The sequence below is a fragment of the Salvelinus alpinus genome, chromosome 8 (assembly GCF_045679555.1).
Source record: "Salvelinus alpinus chromosome 8, SLU_Salpinus.1, whole genome shotgun sequence".
Taxonomy (NCBI): domain Eukaryota; kingdom Metazoa; phylum Chordata; class Actinopteri; order Salmoniformes; family Salmonidae; genus Salvelinus; species Salvelinus alpinus.
Window position 1 is genome coordinate 7,598,960 of NC_092093.1, and position 21,486 is coordinate 7,620,445.

Genomic DNA, 21,486 nt, shown 5'->3' on the forward strand with positions numbered 1-21,486 from the left:
TTGAATGACGCATGTTTATTATTTAGCCTTTTAATTCTATACATTGATCACAAAATACGATTGAATTCATGAGTTTCTTCAATAATTATAATATTTTAGACAACAAAACGCAGCATGAAGTTAAGACTGTAGGAGTGTAGGCAGGCCTACTAGGAATGAGCTACCTCCCCTATCATTAAAACGACATTGGTTTGTCCCTAGTCGCTTTCCGTCGGCGCAGAGTCTTGATGACAGCTTCTACTTTGAGACCTTCGTTACCACTCCCTTGGTCGGTTTGCCACCACAGTTGAAGCTATGTTATCGCATTCCCGATGTCTTTCCCGGACACTTGGGCGTTCTCTGTCTGCGTTAAGTCAGGTAGGAGAGAAATAACAATTACAATTACCGTGTACCGAATCTTTGGGTTCGGCAAAACTTTTTTGAACGCCATAGCTAGCAGGGAATAGGCCTCACCCGAACCCAAGGACATAATGACACCCTTCCTACTACTATGTCTAACTAAGGAAATGGCTTGGTTTTTCCCTCAATACATTATGAAATATAAGTCTTTCGATATGCGTAGTTAGTAGGAATATCACCAAAACCATTAACTTAGCTAGCTAAATTATTTAAAGACCAATCGAACTGTCACAGGTAGCTAAATCGGTTAAACTAACTTAGTTAGCTACCTGAGCTTATTAGCTAGCTAGCATTATGGTATTCTTGTTCGTTTCTTTTTTACTGGGATTTGCTTGTTGGCGTTACCTAGCTAAGTATCTTGCTATCTAACCTGCTAGCTAGCAAGGTATCTAGCCTAGCTACCATAAGATTACTAGCTAACTAGTCAACTAGTTAGTTAGATGTCCTCTACTGCTCTAGAATCCGTGGTGGGTTCCACATTAACAGGCGTGAGCTGTCATGTATGCAACATTTAATACCGCAGATGGCTCGGTAGTAACTAGCTGTACACATTTAGCATTGTCAAGACAGGCTTGAGCCACACCTCTCATGCATATGCTGCAGTGTTATTCCCCAGCTAGCAGATTGTTTTGTCGTATATTTTACAGCTGACCTCTGTTTGAAACTTGCGCCAGAAATAGCCCGTGTCATGTCAGGCATGAAGGTGTCGTGTGTGGAGCTCATCTGTTATTAGCTGAGGAACGCTAAGCTCGATTCTATTATATCGAGGGAGACGTCGGTGGTTTTATTAGATTAAAGTTTATTACATTTTAATTTTTTTTAAGTATGAATTTCAGCACCTCGCGGAAGGGCAGCAGTTGTAAAGGACAAACATAGGAAGGGGGGGGGAACGTGTATCAAAGGTGACGGAAGAGGGGGGGTAACGTGTATCAAAGGTGACGGAAGAGGGGGGGTAACGTGTATCAAAGGTGACGGAAGAGGGGGGGGGTAACGTGTATCAAAGGTGACGGAAGAGGGGGGGGTAACGTGTATCAAAGGTGACGGAAGAGGGGGGGGGGGGTAACGTGTATCAAAGGTGACGGAAGAGGGGGGGGGGGTAACGTGTATCAAAGGTGACGGAAGAGGGGGGGGGTAACGTGTATCAAAGGTGACGGAAGAGGGGGGGGTAACGTGTATCAAAGGTGACGGAAGAGGGGGGGGTAACGTGTATCAAAGGTGACGGAAGAGGGGGGGGGGTAACGTGTATCAAAGGTGACGGAAGAGGGGGGGGGTAACGTGTATCAAAGGTGACGGAAGAGGGGGGGGTAACGTGTATCAAAGGTGAGGGGGGGGTAACGTGTATCAAAGGTGAGGGGGGGTAACGTGTATCAAAGGTGAGGGGGGGTAACGTGTATCAAAGGTGAGGGGGGGTAACGTGTATCAAAGGTGAGGGGGGGTAACGTGTATCAAAGGTGAGGGGGGGTGGGGGTAACGTGTATCAAAGGTGAGGGGGGGTGGGGGTAACGTGTATCAAAGGTGAGGGGGGGTGGGGGTAACGTGTATCAAAGGTGAGGGGGGGGGGGGTAACGTGTATCAAAGGTGAGGGGGGGGGGGTAACGTGTATCAAAGGTGAGGGGGGGGGGGTAACGTGTATCAAAGGTGAGGGGGGGTGGGGGTAACGTGTATCAAAGGTGAGGGGGGGGTGGGGGTAACGTGTATCAAAGGTGACGGAAGGGGGGGGGGTAACGTGTATCAAAGGTGACAGAAGGGGGGGGGGGGGGTATAACGTGTATCAAAGGTGACGGAAGGGGGGGGGTAACGTGTATCAAAGGTGACAGAAGGGGGGGGGGGGTATAACGTGTATCAAAAGGTGACAGAAGGGGGGGGGGGGGGGGTAACGTGTATCAAAGGTGACGGAAGGGGGGGGTATAACGTGTATCAAAGGTGACAGAAGGGGGGGGGGGTATAACGTGTATCAAAGGTGACAGAAGGGGGGGGGGGGGGGGTAACGTGTATCAAAGGTGACGGAAGGGGGGGGTAACGTGTATCAAAGGTGAAGGGGGGGTAACGTGTATCAAAGGTGACGGAAGGGGGGGGGGGGTAACGTGTATCAAAGGTGACGGAAGAGGGGGGGGGGGCGTAACGTGTATCAAAGGTGACGGAAGAGGGGGGGGGGGGGTAACGTGTATCAAAGGTGACGGAAGAGGGGGGGGGTAACGTGTATCAAAGGTGACGGAAGAGGGGGGGGGGGTAACGTGTATCAAAGGTGACGGAAGAGGGGGGGGGTAACGTGTATCAAAGGTGACGGAAGAGGGGGGGGGGGGTAACGTGTATCAAAGGTGACGGAAGAGGGGGGGGTAACGTGTATCAAAGGTGACGGAAGAGGGGGGGGGTAACGTGTATCAAAGGTGACGGAAGAGGGGGGGGTAACGTGTATCAAAGGTGACGGAAGAGGGGGGGGGGGTAACGTGTATCAAAGGTGAGGGGGGGGGGTAACGTGTATCAAAGGTGAGGGGGGGGGGTAACGTGTATCAAAGGTGAGGGGGGGGGGGTAACGTGTATCAAAGGTGAGGGGGGGTAACGTGTATCAAAGGTGAGGGGGGGGTAACGTGTATCAAAGGTTGGGGGGGTGGGACGTGTATCAAAGGTGAGGGGGGGTGGGGGTAACGTGTATCAAAGGTGAGGGGGGGTGGGGGTAACGTGTATCAAAGGTGAGGGGGGGTGGGGGTAACGTGTATCAAAGGTGAGGGGGGGGGGGGTAACGTGTATCAAAGGTGAGGGGGGGGGGGGTAACGTGTATCAAAGGTGAGGGGGGGTGGGGGTAACGTGTATCAAAGGTGAGGGGGGGGTGGGGGTAACGTGTATCAAAGGTGACGGAAGGGGGGGGGGTAACGTGTATCAAAGGTGACGGAAGGGGGGGGGGGTAACGTGTATCAAAGGTGACAGAAGGGGGGGGGGGTAACGTGTATCAAAGGTGACGGAAGGGGGGGGGTAACGTGTATCAAAGGTGACAGAAGGGGGGGGGGGGGTATAACGTGTATCAAAGGTGACAGAAGGGGGGGGGGGGTATAACGTGTATCAAAGGTGACGGAAGGGGGGGGTATAACGTGTATCAAAGGTGACAGAAGGGGGGGGGGGGTATAACGTGTATCAAAGGTGACAGAAGGGGGGGGGGGGGGGTAACGTGTATCAAAGGTGACGGAAGGGGGGGGTAACGTGTATCAAAGGTGAAGGGGGGGGTAACGTGTATCAAAGGTGACGGAAGGGGGGGGGGGGTAACGTGTATCAAAGGTGACGGAAGAGGGGGGGGGGGTAACGTGTATCAAAGGTGACGGAAGAGGGGGGGGGGGGTAACGTGTATCAAAGGTGACGGAAGAGGGGGGGGGGGGTAACGTGTATCAAAGGTGACGGAAGAGGGGGGGGGGGTAACGTGTATCAAAGGTGACGGAAGAGGGGGGGGGGGTAACGTGTATCAAAGGTGACGGAAGAGGGGGGGGGGGGTAACGTGTATCAAAGGTGACGGAAGAGGGGGGGGGGGGTAACGTGTATCAAAGGTGACGGAAGAGGGGGGGGGGGTAACGTGTATCAAAGGTGACGGAAGAGGGGGGGGTAACGTGTATCAAAGGTGACGGAAGAGGGGGGGGGTAACGTGTATCAAAGGTGACGGAAGAGGGGGGGGTAACGTGTATCAAAGGTGACGGAAGAGGGGGGGGGGGGTAACGTGTATCAAAGGTGAGGGGGGGGGGTAACGTGTATCAAAGGTGAGGGGGGGGGTAACGTGTATCAAAGGTGAGGGGGGGGTAACGTGTATCAAAGGTGAGGGGGGGTAACGTGTATCAAAGGTTGGGGGGGTAACGTGTATCAAAGGTTGGGGGGGTGGGACGTGTATCAAAGGTGAGGGGGGGTGGGGGTAACGTGTATCAAAGGTGAGGGGGGGTGGGGGTAACGTGTATCAAAGGTGAGGGGGGGGGGGTAACGTGTATCAAAGGTGAGGGGGGGGGGGTAACGTGTATCAAAGGTGAGGGGGGGGTAACGTGTATCAAAGGTGAGGGGGGGTAACGTGTATCAAAGGTTGGGGGGGTAACGTGTATCAAAGGTTGGGGGGGTGGGACGTGTATCAAAGGTGAGGGGGGGTGGGGGTAACGTGTATCAAAGGTGACGGAGGGGGTGGGGGTAACGTGTATCAAAGGTGAGGAAGGGGGGGGGGTAACGTGTATCAAAGGTGAGGGGGGGGGGGTAACGTGTATCAAAGGTGAGGGGGGGTGGGGGTAACGTGTATCAAAGGTGACGGGGGGGGTGGGGGTAACGTGTATCAAAGGTGACGGAAGGGGGGGGGGTAACGTGTATCAAAGGTGACAGAAGGGGGGGGGGGGGGTATAACGTGTATCAAAGGTGACGGAAGGGGGGGGGTAACGTGTATCAAAGGTGACAGAAGGGGGGGGGGGGGTATAACGTGTATCAAAGGTGACAGAAGGGGGGGGGTAACGTGTATCAAAGGTGACAGAAGGGGGGGGGGGGGGTATAACGTGTATCAAAGGTGACAGAAGGGGGGGGGGGGGGGTAACGTGTATCAAAGGTGACGGAAGGGGGGGGGTAACGTGTATCAAAGGTGACGGAAGGGGGGGGGTAACGTGTATCAAAGGTGAGGGGGGGTGGGGGTAACGTGTATCAAAGGTGAGGGGGGGTGGGGGTAACGTGTATCAAAGGTGAGGGGGGGGTGGGGGTAACGTGTATCAAAGGTGACGGAAGGGGGGGGGGGTAACGTGTATCAAAGGTGACAGAAGGGGGGGGGGGGTATAACGTGTATCAAAGGTGAGGGAAGGGGGGGGGGGTAACGTGTATCAAAGGTGACCGAAGGGGGGGGGGGGGGTAACGTGTATCAAAGGTGACGGAAGGGGGGGGGTAACGTGTATCAAAGGTGACGGAAGGGGGGGGGTAACGTGTATCAAAGGTGACGGAAGGGGGGGGAGTAACGTGTATCAAAGGTGACGGAAGGGGGGGGGGAGTAACGTGTATCAAAGGTGACGGAAGAGGCGGGGGTAACGTGTATCAAAGGTGACGGAAGGGGGGGGGGGGGGTAACGTGTATCAAAGGTGACGGAAGGGGGGGGGGGGGGGTAACGTGTATCAAAGGTGACGGAAGGGGGGGGGGGGGTAACGTGTATCAAAGGTGACGGAAGGGGGGGGGGTAACGTGTATCAAAGGTGACGGAAGGGGGGGGGTAACGTGTAGCAAAGGTGACGGAAGGGGGGGGTAACGTGTAGCAAAGGTGACGGAAGGGGGGGGTAACGTGTAGCAAAGGTGACGGAAGGGGGGGGTAACGTGTATCAAAGGTGACGGAAGGGGGGGGGGTAACGTGTAGCAAAGGTGACGGGGGGGGGGGGGGGGTAACGTGTATCAAAGGTGAAGGGGGGGGGGGGTAACGTGTATCAAAGGTGATGGAAGGGGGGGGGGGGGTAACGTGTATCAAAGGTGAAGGGGGGGTAACGTGTATCAAAGGTGACGGAAGGGGGGGGGGGTAACGTGTATCAAAGGTGACGGAAGGGGGGGGGGGGTAACGTGTATCAAAGGTGATGGAAGGGGGGGGGGGGTTACGTGTATCAAAGGTGATGGAGGGGGGGGGGGTAACGTGTATCAAAGGTGATTGAAGGGGGGGGGGGGGTAACGTGTATCAAAGGTGACGGAAGGGGGGGGGGGTAACGTGTATCAAAGGTGACGGAAGGGGGGGGGGGTAACTAGTATCAAAGGTGACGGGGGGGGGGGGGAACGTGTATCAAAGGTGACGGAAGGGGGGGGGTAACGTGTATCAAAGGTGACGGAAGGGGGGGGGGGTAACGTGTATCAAAGGTGACGGAAGGGGGGGGGTAACGTGTATCAAAGGTGACGGAAGGGGGGGGGTAACGTGTATCAAAGGTGACGGAAGGGGGGGGTAACGTGTATCAAAGGTAAGGGGGGGGGGGGGGTAATGTGTAGCAAAGGTGACGGAAGGGGGGGGGGGTAACGTGTATCAAAGGTGACGGAAAGGGGGGGGTAACGTGTATCAAAGGTGACGGAAGGGGGGGGTAACGTGTAGCAAAGGTGACGGAAGGGGGGGTAACGTGTATCAAAGGTGACGGGGGGGGGGGGGGGTGTAATGTGTATCAAAGGGGGGGAACGTGTATCAAAGGTGACGGAAGAAGGGGGGTAACGTTTATCGGGGGGGGGGGGGGGGTGTATCAAAGGGGGGGGGGGTAACGTGTATCAAAGGGGGGTGCATCTGCATCTCAGTGCTCGAGGTGTCACTACAGACCCTGGTTCGTTTCCAGGCTGTATCACAACCGACTGTGATTGGGAGTCCCATAGGGCGGTGCACAATTGGCAAAGCGTCGTTAGGGTTTGGCCTGGGGGGGTAGGCTGTCAAGGCGACTCATTCACTGTGTCAGTTCTGTGGCATTAAACTCCATCTGTGCTGTTTGAACGTGTGTCTGGATTCAGGAACGCGTCATGGCCAGATGTTTTGTCTCGTTATGCAGAGTGACCGTGAAAGCAGGGGTGTTTTCAGTTACGACAGAACTGATGCTCACCGTTAAATTCAATGGAAATGGTAACATTCTGTTGATAATGACTGTGATTATGGTGTCCCAGAGGTCTATTGTGTAGGGTGTGCTGCACGAGTTATCCGATTTCAGTCACACCCATATAGATCAGTCCACACCTCACCACACCATATAGATCAGTCCACACCTCACCACACCCATATAGATCAGTCCACACCACACCCATATAGATCAGTCCACACCTCACCACACCATATAGATCAGTCCACACCTCACCACACCCATATAGATCAGTCCACACCTCACCACACCCATATAGATCAGTCCACACCACACCCATATAGATCAGTCCACACCACACCCATATAGATCAGTCCACACCACACCATATAGATCAGTCCACACCACACCATATAGATCAGTCCACACCACACCACACCCATATAGATCAGTCCACACCTCACCACACCATATAGATCAGTCCACACCACGCCCATATAGATCAGTCCACACCTCACCACACCCATATAGATCAGTCCACACCTCACCACACCCATATAGATCAGCGCACACCTCACCACACCCATATAGATCAGCGCACACCTCACCACACCCATATAGATCAGTCCACACCACACCCATATAGATCAGTCCACACCACACCCATATAGATCAGCGCACACCTCACCACACCCATGTAGATCAGCCCACACCTCACCACACCCATGTAGATCAGCCCACACCTCACCACACCCGTACAGATCAGTCCACACCACACCCATGTAGATCAGCCCACACCTCACCACACCCGTATAGATCAGTCCACACCTCACCACACCCGTACAGATCAGTCCACACCTCACCACACCCGTACAGATCAGTCCACACCTCACCACACCCGTACAGATCAGTCCACACCTCACCACACCCATACAGATCAGTCCACACCTCACCACACCCATATAGATCAGTCCACACCTCACCACACCCATATAGATCAGTCCACACCTCACCACACCCATATAGATCAGCGCACACCACACCCATATAGATCAGTCCACACCTCACCACACCCATATAGATCAGTCCACACCACACCATATAGATCAGTCCACAACTCACCACACCATATAGATCAGTCCACACCACACCCATATAGATCAGTCCACACCTCACCACACCCATATAGATCAGTCCACACCTCACCACACCCATATAGATCAGTCCACACCTCACCACACCCGTATAGATCAGTCCACACCTCACCACACCCGTATAGATCAGTCCACACCTCACCACACCCATATAGATCAGTCCACACCACACCCATATAGATCAGTCCACACCACACCCATATAGATCAGCGCACACCACACCCATATAGATCAGCCCACACCCATATAGATCAGCGCACACCACACCCATATAGATCAGTCCACACCTCACCACACCCATATAGATCAGTCCACACCACACCCATATAGATCAGTCCACACCTCACCACACCCATATAGATCAGTCCACACCTCACCACACCATATAGATCAGTCCACACCTCACCACACCCATATAGATCAGTCCACACCTCACCACACCCATATAGATCAGTCCACACCTCACCACACCCATATAGATCAGCCCACACCTCACCACACCCATATAGATCAGCCCACACCTCACCACACCCATATAGATCAGTCCACACCACACCCATATAGATCAGTCCACACCACACCATATAGATCAGTCCACACCACACCACACCCATATAGATCAGTCCACACCTCACCACACCCATATAGATCAGTCCACACCTCACCACACCATATAGATCAGTCCACACCACGCCCATATAGATCAGTCCACACCTCACCACACCCATATAGATCAGTCCACACCTCACCACACCCATATAGATCAGTCCACACCTCACCACACCCATATAGATCAGTCCACACCTCACCACACCCATATAGATCAGCGCACACCTCACCACACCCATATAGATCAGTCCACACCACACCCATATAGATCAGTCCACACCACACCCATATAGATCAGCGCACACCTCACCACACCCATATAGATCAGCCCACACCTCACCACACCCATATAGATCAGTCCACACCTCACCACACCCATATAGATCAGCGCACACCACACCCATATAGATCAGTCCACACCTCACCACACCCATATAGATCAGTCCACACCATATAGATCAGTCCACAACTCACCACACCATATAGATCAGTCCACACCACACCCATATAGATCAGTCCACACCACACCATATAGATCAGTCCACACCACACCCATATAGATCAGTCCACACCTCACCACACCCATATAGATCAGTCCACACCTCACCACACCCATATAGATCAGTCCACACCTCACCACACCCATATAGATCAGTCCACACCTCACCACACCCGTATAGATCAGTCCACACCTCACCACACCCGTATAGATCAGTCCACACCACACCCATATAGATCAGCGCACACCACACCCATATAGATCAGCCCACACCCATATAGATCAGCGCACACCACACCCGTATAGATCAGTCCACACCTCACCACACCCGTATAGATCAGTCCACACCACACCCATATAGATCAGCGCACACCACACCCATATAGATCAGCCCACACCCATATAGATCAGCGCACACCACACCCATATAGATCAGCCCACACCTCACCACACCCATATAGATCAGTCCACACCTCACCACACCCGTATAGATCAGTCCACACCACACCCATATAGATCAGCGCACACCACACCCATATAGATCAGCCCACACCCATATAGATCAGCGCACACCACACCCATATAGATCAGTCCACACCTCACCACACCCATATAGATCAGTCCACACCACACCATATAGATCAGTCCACACCACACCCATATAGATCAGTCCACACCTCACCACACCCATATAGATCAGTCCACACCTCACCACACCCGTATAGATCAGTCCACACCTCACCACACCCATATAGATCAGTCCACACCTCACCACACCCATATAGATCAGCGCACACCTCACCACACCCATATAGATCAGCGCACACCTCACCACACCCATATAGATCAGTCCACACCTCACCACACCCATATAGATCAGTCCACACCACACCCATATAGATCAGTCCACACCTCACCACACCCATATAGATCAGTCCTCACCACACCCATATAGATCAGTCCACACCTCACCACACCCATATAGATCAGTCCACACCACACCCATATAGATCAGTCCACACCACACCCATATAGATCAGTCCACACCACACCCATATAGATCAGTCCACACCTCACCACACCCATATAGATCAGTCCACACCTCACCACACCCATATAGATCAGTCCACACCTCACCACACCCATATAGATCAGTCCACACCTCACCACACCCATATAGATCAGTCCACACCACACCATATAGATCAGTCCTCACCACACCCATATAGATCAGTCCACACCTCACCACACCCATATAGATCAGTCCACACCTCACCACACCCATATAGATCAGTCCACACCACACCCATATAGATCAGTCCACACCTCACCACACCCATATAGATCAGTCCACACCTCACCCACCAAATGGAAGTAAAATGTCCCTAAAAGACTGTTGAAAGAATGGTGCGCACCGTTTTGGGGGAAACATTTTGTTTCGGGTACAAACCGTTAAGCAACGTAGCAAACACTGAACGCACCCCAGTTCTTCATTTTGTGTTTTTTATTTTTTATTTTAAATTTGCCCCTTTTGACTACAAAGCTGTTTGTTTGAATCAGAGAGAGATTTAATCTAAGCACACCTCAACTGCTACAAATTCAACGCTCCCTTAATGCAAGCATATTGAAATGAAGATGTAGGCCGAATTGAATCTGAAGCAGCCCAGCAAAGAATTCAATTGAAAGGATATTTATCTTCCTCCCTTTCCCATTTATTTTCAGGGGAAGTATGTGCTGGCTGGAAGGACTGCTTCAGGTGAGTGGGCCTCTCGCTTTCTCCTCTGTCTGTAGGGTTTAACTGTACAGGGTCCTGTTCATTAGGGCACACTGTAACAAAACGATTTGCAATGGAAAACAAAAAAAACACGCTTTCCTCAATGGACAAGTCCATGTAATCCCTTCCCTGTTTCATTCTGTTTTTGTTCCGTTGTGTGCCTGATGAACACAGCCCACCCAGGACTAATGTAAGATCAGAGGCCTTTGTTCCTCGTAATAAATCTGAATAAACATGCCCTGTATGAATGGTGATTCATGGCTCAGAAGACTGTAATGGCCATGAAGTATCAAAGAGCACTGGAGGGCCTGTGAGTGGTTAAATATGCCCCATCATCAAGGAGCTGTTTATGTATTCGCCCGGCCCAGGGTTCTCAAGAAGTCTGACTCAACTGTGGCAAACATGGTTATCACTGTTAATAATTATAATAATCATATCCCTTCCTCTTTCTCTCTCTTCCCCCCTCTTTCTTCCCTTCTCTGTCTGTCTTCTTTTTCTTTTATCTCCTTGAAGGCCTATCCGCTGGCAACAGGGTTGTCTACAGGAACAGTCAGTCGTAGGTGTCCTCTCTGTCCTGGGTATTTGTCCGTTTGTTTTGCCTCAGGCTGACAAACCAAAAAAATCTGAAGATGTCCAATGTCTGCTACAGAATACTTTTCAGTCTTTTTAGTGTGTGTTGCTCTAGTTTTAAAGCCACTTGTTTTACAACGGGCTACTTTATAGCCTGCTACATCATGACATGTTTTCTTCTTCTGTGTTTAGTAGATTTGAATCTCTGTCATCAGTTGGTGTCTTCCACGTCAGATACTTCAAGACGTCTGCAGCACACAGTACGTATTCCAAACCCCTGTCGTCTGCCTCCGGGACCTGTGTATTTAAACAAGTCGTTGTATTAAATAAAATCTCACTCTGACATCTTTTGTTGTTTTTTTTTTTTTTCGATCAGGGGATGAAGTTGTCACCGTCAACACCCCTCCGTTCTCTGAGTCGATCACAGAAGGGGACGTCAGGTGGGAGAAAGGTCGGTGTCCTGGATTGTTTTTGTGGAGCCGGCTCCTGTTTAGTATGTTGTTCCCAGGAAGGTTTTGTGCAGGACAGTAATACCGTCCTCTGGTCTTTTCCAGCTGTTGGAGATTCAGTGAAAGAGGATGAGGTGGTGTGTGAGATCGAGACTGACAAGGTCCTGTAAACACTAAGAAGTTACACATTGGAATACAAAATAAAGCCTTGACCTATGTTTAAAAACACTTTCTGGGAATAAAGAAATGGCGTTGATGATCAGATATTTAGAGAAGGCGAGCTGTCAAATGCTGAGTTTTGTAATTTCAGTAACTGTTGTGATAAGAAGAATCCGTTTTTCTCTCAGACCTCGTTGCAGGTGCCGTCTCCGGCGGCCGGTGTGATCACGGAGCTGCTTGTGCCAGACGGAGGGAGGGTGGAGGCCGGGAATCCCCTCTTCAAACTTCAAAAAGGAGGTACGCTCTTCCTCTTTCCTCTCTCTCATCCAACTGATCCTTTGATCTTCATACACGTAGGACCATTCATATCAGGAGTTGATCTGAAAATCACACAATCATGATGTCAGTGTCTCTTCTTCTCTGGTCAGCTGCAGCAGCCGCTTCTGTCCCGGCGGCGGAGGCCCCTGCAGCAGCCGCTGCTCCAACCCCGGCTGCCATCCCCGTCGCCATGCCCGCGGTGCCTCCCGTGCCAACACAAGCAGCCCAAGCCAAACCTGGTACGTCAGCTCCTCAACCGTTATAAAAGTGCATTTAGATTCATGTTAACTTTAGTAGAATTATTTAAAAAAAAATATATATATATAAGCGGGGTTCTCACAATTTATTTTATCATTATAAGCTTTTTTTTTTGTCGCATAAAGTCTGTCTTATGCTCTTTCTAGTTTCTGCAGTCAAGCCCAGCGCAGCACGAGCAGAACCAGCAGCAGTAGCCCATGGGGCCAGGACAGAGAGCAGGGTAAGACCTCTCCATTTCAGGCCAGCTTCAGGCCAACACTCCCATACTAACAGAACAAGATGAAATGGCAGGGGAAAAGCCTTAGGCTAAGTTTCAAACCAAGAGAAGTGGGTCTTGCTGTGATTTATTGAGAAACCAAAACAGATGCTCTCAACCAATTGTCTTATTATTCGTCCAGGTCAAGATGAATCGTATGAGGCTGAGGATCGCTCAGAGGCTAAAAGAGGCTCAGCAGACCTGTGCCATGCTCACCACCTTCAACGAGATAGACATGAGGTACTAGACAATCCAACTTTCTTTGTCCTCTATGGTCAAGTGGTTCCAGGGCAACAGCAGGTGCAAACATGCAGATATAGACACTTCATAAATGACCTGTTGTTTACTCTTGGAAATGTTGTTGTCCACCAAATGACCACCGAGTAGGAAGCTCCATGAAGATGTTTTCCTGAAGCGACACACACCCTCTGCTTTAATGCTTGTTCTCTCCCATCCCTCTGCTTTAATGCTTGTTCTCTCCCATCCCTCTGCTTTAATGCTTGGTCTCTCCCATCCCTCACCCTCTGCTTTAATGCTTGTTCTCTCCCATCCCTCACCCTCTGCTTTAATGCTTGGTCTCTCCCATCCCTCACCCTCTGCTTTAATGCTTGGTCTCTCCCATCCCTCACCCTCTGCTTTAATGCTTGTTCTCTCCCATCCCTCACCCTCTGCTTTAATGATTGTTCTCTCCCATCCCTCACCCTCTGCTTTAATGGTTGGTCTCTCCCATCCCTCACCCTCTGCTTTAATGCTTGGTCTCTCCCATCCCTCACCCTCTGCTTTAATGCTTGTTCTCTCCCATCCCTCACCCTCTGCTTTAATGATTGTTCTCTCCCATCCCTCACCCTCTGCTTTAATGGTTGGTCTCTCCCATCCCTCACCCTCTGCTTTAATGATTGTTCTCTCCCATCCCTCACTCTCTGCTTTAATGGTTGTTCTCTCCCATCCCTCACCCTCTGCTTTAATGCTTGTTCTCTCCCATCCCTCACCCTCTGCTTTAATGCTTGTTCTCTCCCATCCCTCACTCTCTGCTTTAATGATTGTTCTCTCCCATCCCGCACTCTCTGCTTTAATGATTGTTCTCTCCCATCCCTCACTCTCTGCTTTAATGATTGTTCTCTCCCATCCCTCACCCTCTGCTTTAATGCTTGTTCTCTCCCATCCCTCACCCTCTGCTTTAATGGTTGGTCTCTCCCATCCCTCACCCTCTGCTTTAATGGTTGGTCTCTCCCATCCCTCACTCTCTGCTTTAATGATTGTTCTCTCCCATCCCTCACCCTCTGCTTTAATGCTTGTTCTCTCCCATCCCTCACCCTCTGCTTTAATGGTTGGTCTCTCCCATCCCTCACCCTCTGCTTTAATGGTTGGTCTCTCCCATCCCTCACCCTCTGCTTTAATGGTTGGTCTCTCCCATCCCTCACCCTCTGCTTTAATGCTTGTTCTCTCCCATCCCTCACCCTCTGCTTTAATGGTTGGTCTCTCCCATCCCTCTGCTTTAATGATTGTTCTCTCCCATCCCTCACTCTCTGCTTTAATGCTTGTTCTCTCCCATCCCTCACCCTCTGCTTTAATGCTTGGTCTCTCCCATCCCTCACCCTCTGCTTTAATGCTTGGTCTCTCCCATCCCTCACCCTCTGCTTTAATGCTTGGTCTCTCCCATCCCTCACCCTCTGCTTTAATGCTTGGTCTCTCCCATCCCTCACCCTCTGCTTTAATGCTTGGTCTCTCCCATCCCTCTGCTTTAATGCTTGGTCTCTCCCATCCCTCTGCTTTAATGGTTGGTCTCTCCCATCCCTCTGCTTTAATGCTTGTTCTCTCCCATCCCTCTGCTTTAATGCTTGTTCTCTCCCATCCCTCTGCTTTAATGCTTGTTCTCTCGTCCCGCCGCAGCAACATCCAGGAGATGAGGAAGCTCCATAAAGATGCTTTCCTGAAACGACACAACATCAAGCTGGGTTTCATGTCAGCCTTCGTTAAGGCTTCAGCACACGCTCTCATGGACCAGCCTTCTGTCAATGGAGGTAAGACCCTCTACCCCCGCAGACTAGCCCTCTGCCCCCGCAGACTAGCCCTCTGCCCCCGCAGACTAACCCTCTGCCCCCGCAGACTAACCCTCTGCCCCCGCAGACTAACCCTCTGCCCCCGCAGACTAGCCCTCTGCCCCCGCAGACTAGCCCTCTGCCCCCGCAGACTAGCCCTCTGCCCCCGCAGACTAGCCCTCTGCCCCCGCAGACTAACCCTCTACCCCCGCAGACTAACCCTCTACCCCCGCAGACTAGCCCTCTGCCCCCGCAGACTAGCCCTCTGCCCCCGCAGACTAACCCTCTGCCCCCGCAGACTAGCCCTCTACCCCCGCAGACTAACCCTCTACCCCCGCAGACTAACCCTCTACCCCCGCAGACTAACCCTCTACCCCCGCAGACTAACCCTCTACCCCCGCAGACTAACCCTCTACCCCCGCAGACTAACCCTCTACCCCCGCAGACTAACCCTCTACCCACACAGACTAACCCACACAGACTAACCCTCTACCCCCACAGACTAACCCTCTACCCCCACAGACTAACCCTCTACCCCCACAGACTAACCCTCTACCCCCACAGACTAACCCCCACAGACTAACCCTCTACCCCCACAGACTAACCCACACAGACTAACCCTCTACCCCCACAGACTAACCCTCTACCCCCACAGACTAACCCTCTACCCACACAGACTAACCCTCTACCCCCACAGACTAACCCTCTACCCCCACAGACTAACCCTCTACCCCCGCAGACTAACCCTCTACCCCCGCAGACTAACCCTCTACCCACACAGACTAACCCACACAGACTAACCCACACAGACTAACCCACACAGACTAACCCACACAGACTAACCCACACAGACTAACCCACACAGACTAACCCACACAGACTAACCCACACAGACTAACCCACACAGACTAACCCACACAGACTAACCCTCTACCCACACAGACTAACCCTCTACCCACACAGACTAACCCTCTACCCACACAGACTAACCCTCTACCCACACAGACTAACCCTCTACCCACACAGACTAACCCTCTACCCACACAGACTAACCCTCTACCCACACAGACTAACCCTCTACCCACACAGACTATTACATAGAAGTCTCAAACTGAATTTCTTTACCAGAACCCCCCAAAATGGATGAAATGAAACAGAAATGACATTGAGGTAAAAAAAAAAATGTGAGGATGATTTTAGTGTCTCTTCCCGTCCCCAGTGATTGATGATACAACCAAAGAGATCGTTTACAGGGATTATGTTGACATCAGTGTGGCTGTGGCCACTCCCAAGGTGAGGCACCGAGGACACGTGACCTATACATTCTGTTCTCTTATTAACTGCCCCTTATTGTCCTGGTCCTGAGCTGTTGGTGGGAGGTTGGACCAAATCTATACATTAAATAGTGGTCATTTTTATTTTTGGATTGATCATGGGCTAGAGATCCTTGTACAGTACATTGTGTTTGTCTTATGTGTGTTTGTGTTCTTTGCTGTGTGTTGGGTGAAAATTCTATAAAAATTTCACCGGAAAGGTCTGGGTTTCTTGGTGTATGTGGTCTCATCTGCTCCTCTTCACCAGGGACTGGTTGTACCGGTTATTCGCAACGTAGAGACCATGAACTTTGCTGACATTGAGAAAACCATCAACGGTCTGGGAGAGAAGGTACTGTACAAGGCTTTGTTTGAGTGGGATGAATGTGTCACTGTTGTAGACATTACGATCCAACAGTTCGTCTGAGAATTGGTGTCTTCTGTCACCACATCAATATGATGACGCCACCTCGTGATAAACGGCGCCCTGAAGCTCTTCAAACGGGAGATCAATGAAGAACAAATTGAATGACGACAGGACTGACTCCTGTGTGTGTGTTTTGTCCAGGCTCGTAACAATTTGCTGGCTGTGGAGGACATGGACGGAGGTACCTTCACCATCAGTAACGGGGGAGTGTTCGGTTCCATGTTCGGCACGCCCATCATCAACCCACCCCAGTCTGCCATCCTGGGCATGCACGGCATCTTCGACAGGCCTGTGGCCATCGGCGGCAAGGTGGGTGACACCCGCAGTGCGTTCGCTTCTGTATGTCAACACATTAAATTCATCTCCATCCAGAAGTTGAATTGGACATTATTTGCCGCAAATGTATGAATGCATGTTGTCATGTCAACAAAGTTATATTTTCTAAAATCTAGCTACTATATGTAAGTTTCGATTTCAACCTGTCAGTTATTTTATCATGATTTATTATGACTAAATGACAGCGGTGCAGTGGGTTCTATGGCGACAGCGGTGCAGTGGGTTCTATAGCGACAGCGGTGCAGTGGGTTCTATGGCGACAGCGGTGCAGTGGGTTCTATAGCGACAGCGGTGCAGTGGGTTCTATAGCGACAGCGGTGCAGTGGGTTCTATGGCGACAGCGGTGCAGTGGGTTCTATAGCGACAGCGGTGCAGTGGGTTCTATGGCGACAGCGGTGCAGTGGGTTCTATAGCGACAGCGGTGCAGTGGGTTCTATGGCGACAGCGGTGCAGTGGGTTCTATAGCGACAGCGGTGCAGTGGGTTCTATGGCGACAGCGGTGCAGTGGGTTCTATGGCGACAGCGGTGCAGTGGGTTCTATGGCGACAGCGGTGCAGTGGGTTCTATGGCGACAGCGGTGCATTGGGTTCTATGGCGACAGCGGTGCAGTGGGTTCTATGGCGACAGCGGTGCAGTGGGTTCTATGGCGACAGCGGTGCAGTGGGTTCTATGGCGACAGCGGTGCAGTGGGTTCTATGGCGACAGCGGTGCATTGGGTTCTATGGCGACAGCGGTGCATTGGGTTCTATGGCGACAGCGGTGCATTGGGTTCTATGGCGACAGCGGTGCATTGGGTTCTATGGCGACAGCGGTGCGGTGGGTTCTATGGCGACAGCGGTGCGGTGGGTTCTATGGCGACAGCGGTGCGGTGGGTTCTATGGCGACAGCGGTGCGGTGGGTTCTATGGCGACAGCGGTGCGGTGGGTTCTATGGCGACAGCGGTGCATTGGGTTCTATGGTGACAGCGGTGCATTGGGTTCTATGGCGACAGCGGTGCGGTGGGTTTTATGGCGACAGCGGTGCGGTGGGTTCTATGGCGACAGCGGTGCGGTGGGTTCTATGGCGACAGCGGTGCGGTGGGTTCTATGGCGACAGCGGTGCGGTGGGTTCTATGGCGACAGCGGTGCAGTGGGTTCTATGGACTAGCTACTAGTTGTTCTCATCTTGTTTCTCTCCATCAGGTGGAGATCCGGCCCATGATGTACGTGGCTCTGACATACGACCATCGGCTGGTCGACGGCAGAGAGGCCGTCACCTTCCTGCGTAAGATCAAGTCAGTGGTGGAAGACCCCCGCGTTCTTCTGCTCGACATGTGATCCCAACCTCCCATCACTACAGCAGGGCCACGTTCAGTACACAGAGCTGTTGCCTGACATTACAGAGGGGTATGCTATAACGCAGAATCAGAGTTAGCCAGCTAACTTTGATCAACAAGCAGAAATAACTGGTTGTTGATCTGGTTACATTTAAGAAAGCTCAACTTAGATTTGCCTTTTTTTGGTTGTTCGGTCAATTTTGACCATTCTCATTTCAAGGTTATCTTTCCCCCCAAAAATGTAAAAAGTTATTTCAGAATATTTAGGCAACTTCGCTGGCTCTCGTTGACCCTGCTTTGTAGTATACCCCTCAGATAGCAGTGTTTTGAATAGAGCGGACTTGATTCCTTCTTATACCCTTCGAGAGGGATGTTGTTTCAACATAATGCTCCAAAACGTTGTGCCCTGCTGAACGCACCCCAAAGCTATTTAACTCAGCCTCTGTATAAAACCAACCCACCCCCCCCCAAAAAAAAAAACACAAGCGACAGCCAAATCTTATGTACTGCTTTTGGTTAAAGAGAGAGAGCCTGAGTCCCTGATCTGGTTGTGGTGTTTTGTCAAGAAAGGACAAAACGGATATATGGGAATCACGCAAATAGAGAATTTAATGTTGAGATTATTCACTTTATTATTGGGTTGGTATCATTCTGCAGCTTTTGCTCAGATTGACATGTCAGATTGATTCAACAGTTGGTCGACATCATACAGTGTTACCACTGACTCTCTGATGAACCTACCAGGTCTGATCCGTCTCAATATTAGACTGACTCTGATGAACCTACCAGGTCTGATCCGTCTCAATATTAGACTGACTCTGATGAACCTACCAGGTCTGATCCGTCTCAATATTAGACTGACTCTGATGAACCTACCAGGTCTGATCCGTCTCAATATTAGACTGACTCTGATGAACCTACCAGGTCTGATCCGTCTCAATATTAGACTGACTCTGATGAACCTACCAGGTCTGATCCGTCTCAATATTAGACTGACTCTGATGAACCTACCAGGTCTGATCCGTCTCAATATTAGACTGACTCTGATGAACCTACCAGGTCTGATCCGTCTCAATATTAGACTGACTCTGATGAACCTACCAGGTCTGATCCGTCTCAATATTAGACTGACTCTGATGAACCTACCAGGTCTGATCCGTCTCAATATTAGACTGACTCTGATGAACCTACCAGGTCTGATCCGTCTCAATATTAGACTGACTCTCTGATGAACCTACCAGGTCTGATCCGTCTCAATATTAGACTGACTCTCTGATGAACCTACCAGGTCTGATCCGTCTCAATATTAGACGTGTACATTCAAAGCACTTACATTGCTGTCTAGAAGGAACCTGGAAGTCGGCATTTCATTGGACAGTGTACTGTACCACGTGTATCCAGTACAAACGACTAATAGAAGTGAACTTGGAAAAGAAACAGACATTTATTTTTCTTCAAAGCATCATGAATTTTGTGTACTTTTTTTTCTTTCTTTTTTTAAACACCGAGATTTTTCCATTGAGCTGTACATGTAAATCTATCCATGCTAGTGATTTAAAGCCAATACGTGTTTTTATAACGCTACCCTAAAAAAGTGTTCAGTCGGACAAGATGAAGTCCATTCTGAAGCTCCTGTGCTGTTTTGACTGTCCCATGTCCTGGTTCTGTGTTTTGACAGAGCTATTCATGTATGTCTAGTCTCTTGGCTTCCTACTGTTGCAGTAACTTCTGCTTATTTTGGGGTGACTGTCCACTGAGCAGCATTGGAAGTGATTTGGAATCTCATGGAAACTACCACACCCATTGGGGTTTGCGTCCATAATGGCATCCTATTTCATTTATATAGTGCACTACAAAAGTAGAGCACTATATACGTATTAGGGTGCCATTTCAGATACAGATAATTGTCTTTGAGGTTTTGGTAGAGAAGGGAGTAACCACTTTCCGTCGTCTCTCTAAGATGTACTTCTGTCTGTCCATGAGAAGGCACCATGCTATAGAAAACCCGGACGCCAGTTTTGTTCAGGACTTACACAACATCGTTTTTTGGGAGTAGTTTTCAAGAAGCACAATTTAGCACCATGCACGATGTATTTCTCATGATCAACTCTTCTTTGTTGAACCCACCCAGGTAAAGCGATGTCTTTCTGTGCTGCGTACAATGCTTAGTAACTATTTAAAAAGAACTATTGTAGGTAGCAACGCTTAATAACGCCACGTAATATAGAAATTATAATGGATTAGTAAATAGTTTATTAATCATTACTCCATTCATAAGATGTTTAATATAGGTCATTTATTTAACCATTTAGTTAAGTCATTAGTTTAAAGTATTTTTTTTGCTTGACCTCATCTAAAGTGTAGGTTATTTATATTTTATAAGTATGTATTATTTTGTGAGGGTGGAGAATTTGCAAACCCGGAACTCCCAGAACTAAATCCACCCCACTGAGAAAATGATGCAAAGTTTCAGTTCTGGGTTAATTGAGAGAAGACTGCTCTAAGGCATGACTGCAAACCACACTTTGCTTTTGGTAGAAAGGTCACTGGCAAGAAACGCTCATGTTCAAATTTTTATCTGTGTTGTGGGCTTATTGTTACTTCATTCATAAGATATATTTCCTTTAACATTGTGGGCTTATTGTTTAACCGTTGATATGTTCGAGGGGACATTTTGAGACCTTAAGGAGCATCGGGTATTACTGGAATGTCTACCAATGACATGTCCATCTGTTTGGTGAGAAATTACACTGGTCACTCAAAACATATTTATAAAGTATATTAGATTAGGTCATGCAAAAATACTTTACTAATGATTAGTAGATGGTTTAGAAGGACTTATATTGAACATCTTAAACATTAAATACTTAAAGTTGTTTTATAAATGTGTGAATAACTAGGTTACTAACATTTTTTACAAATGTGAGTAATGATGAAGAAATTATTTACTAATCCGTTATAAAATGCTTTTATGTAGAGTTATTATGAAGTGCTACCCAACATTAAAACATCTTAGTTTTAATTTACATTGTCTTGTTGTTTTTTAATCCTTCCCCTCTCTGAGCATATCTACTGAGTGCTTACCATTCACAACCAC

The 21,486-nt window shown here is 49.9% G+C and overlaps 1 protein-coding gene across 4 annotated transcripts; it reads left to right on the forward strand.

Moving 5' to 3' along the window:
* Window positions 1-199: 199 nt before the first annotated feature.
* Window positions 200-21,411, forward strand: LOC139582486 (dihydrolipoyllysine-residue succinyltransferase component of 2-oxoglutarate dehydrogenase complex, mitochondrial-like). Of its 4 annotated transcripts, none has more exons than XM_071412539.1 (15): window positions 200-357; window positions 10,898-10,931; window positions 11,463-11,505; window positions 11,712-11,779; window positions 11,896-11,970; window positions 12,074-12,129; window positions 12,316-12,424; window positions 12,556-12,684; window positions 12,850-12,923; window positions 13,102-13,199; window positions 14,850-14,980; window positions 16,218-16,291; window positions 16,580-16,663; window positions 16,880-17,047; window positions 18,256-21,411. In XM_071412539.1, exons 1-15 carry the CDS (start codon window positions 295-297, stop codon window positions 18,388-18,390), a joined length of 1,341 nt encoding a protein of 446 aa, XP_071268640.1. In that variant the 5' UTR covers window positions 200-294; the 3' UTR covers window positions 18,391-21,411. The 4 variants fall into 4 exon arrangements, with proteins under 4 accessions (XP_071268640.1, XP_071268643.1, XP_071268642.1 ...); XM_071412542.1 differs by having other exon boundaries at window positions 12,562-12,684; XM_071412541.1 differs by having other exon boundaries at window positions 11,715-11,779.
* The last annotated feature ends 75 nt before the right edge of the window (window positions 21,412-21,486 follow it).

What these genes read in the sequence shown, in the direction of transcription:
- LOC139582486 (XM_071412539.1), top strand. Translation starts at nt 295, where the DNA reads ATGTTATCGCATTCCCGATGTCTTTCCCGGACACTTGGGCGTTCTCTG. An exon ending in GGCTGGAAGGACTGCTTCAG is followed by an intron (nt 10,932 to 11,462) that starts GTGAGTGGGCCT and finishes ATCTCCTTGAAG; the next exon opens with GCCTATCCGCTGGCAACAGG. An exon ending in GGACGTCAGGTGGGAGAAAG is followed by an intron (nt 11,971 to 12,073) that starts GTCGGTGTCCTG and finishes GGTCTTTTCCAG; the next exon opens with CTGTTGGAGATTCAGTGAAA.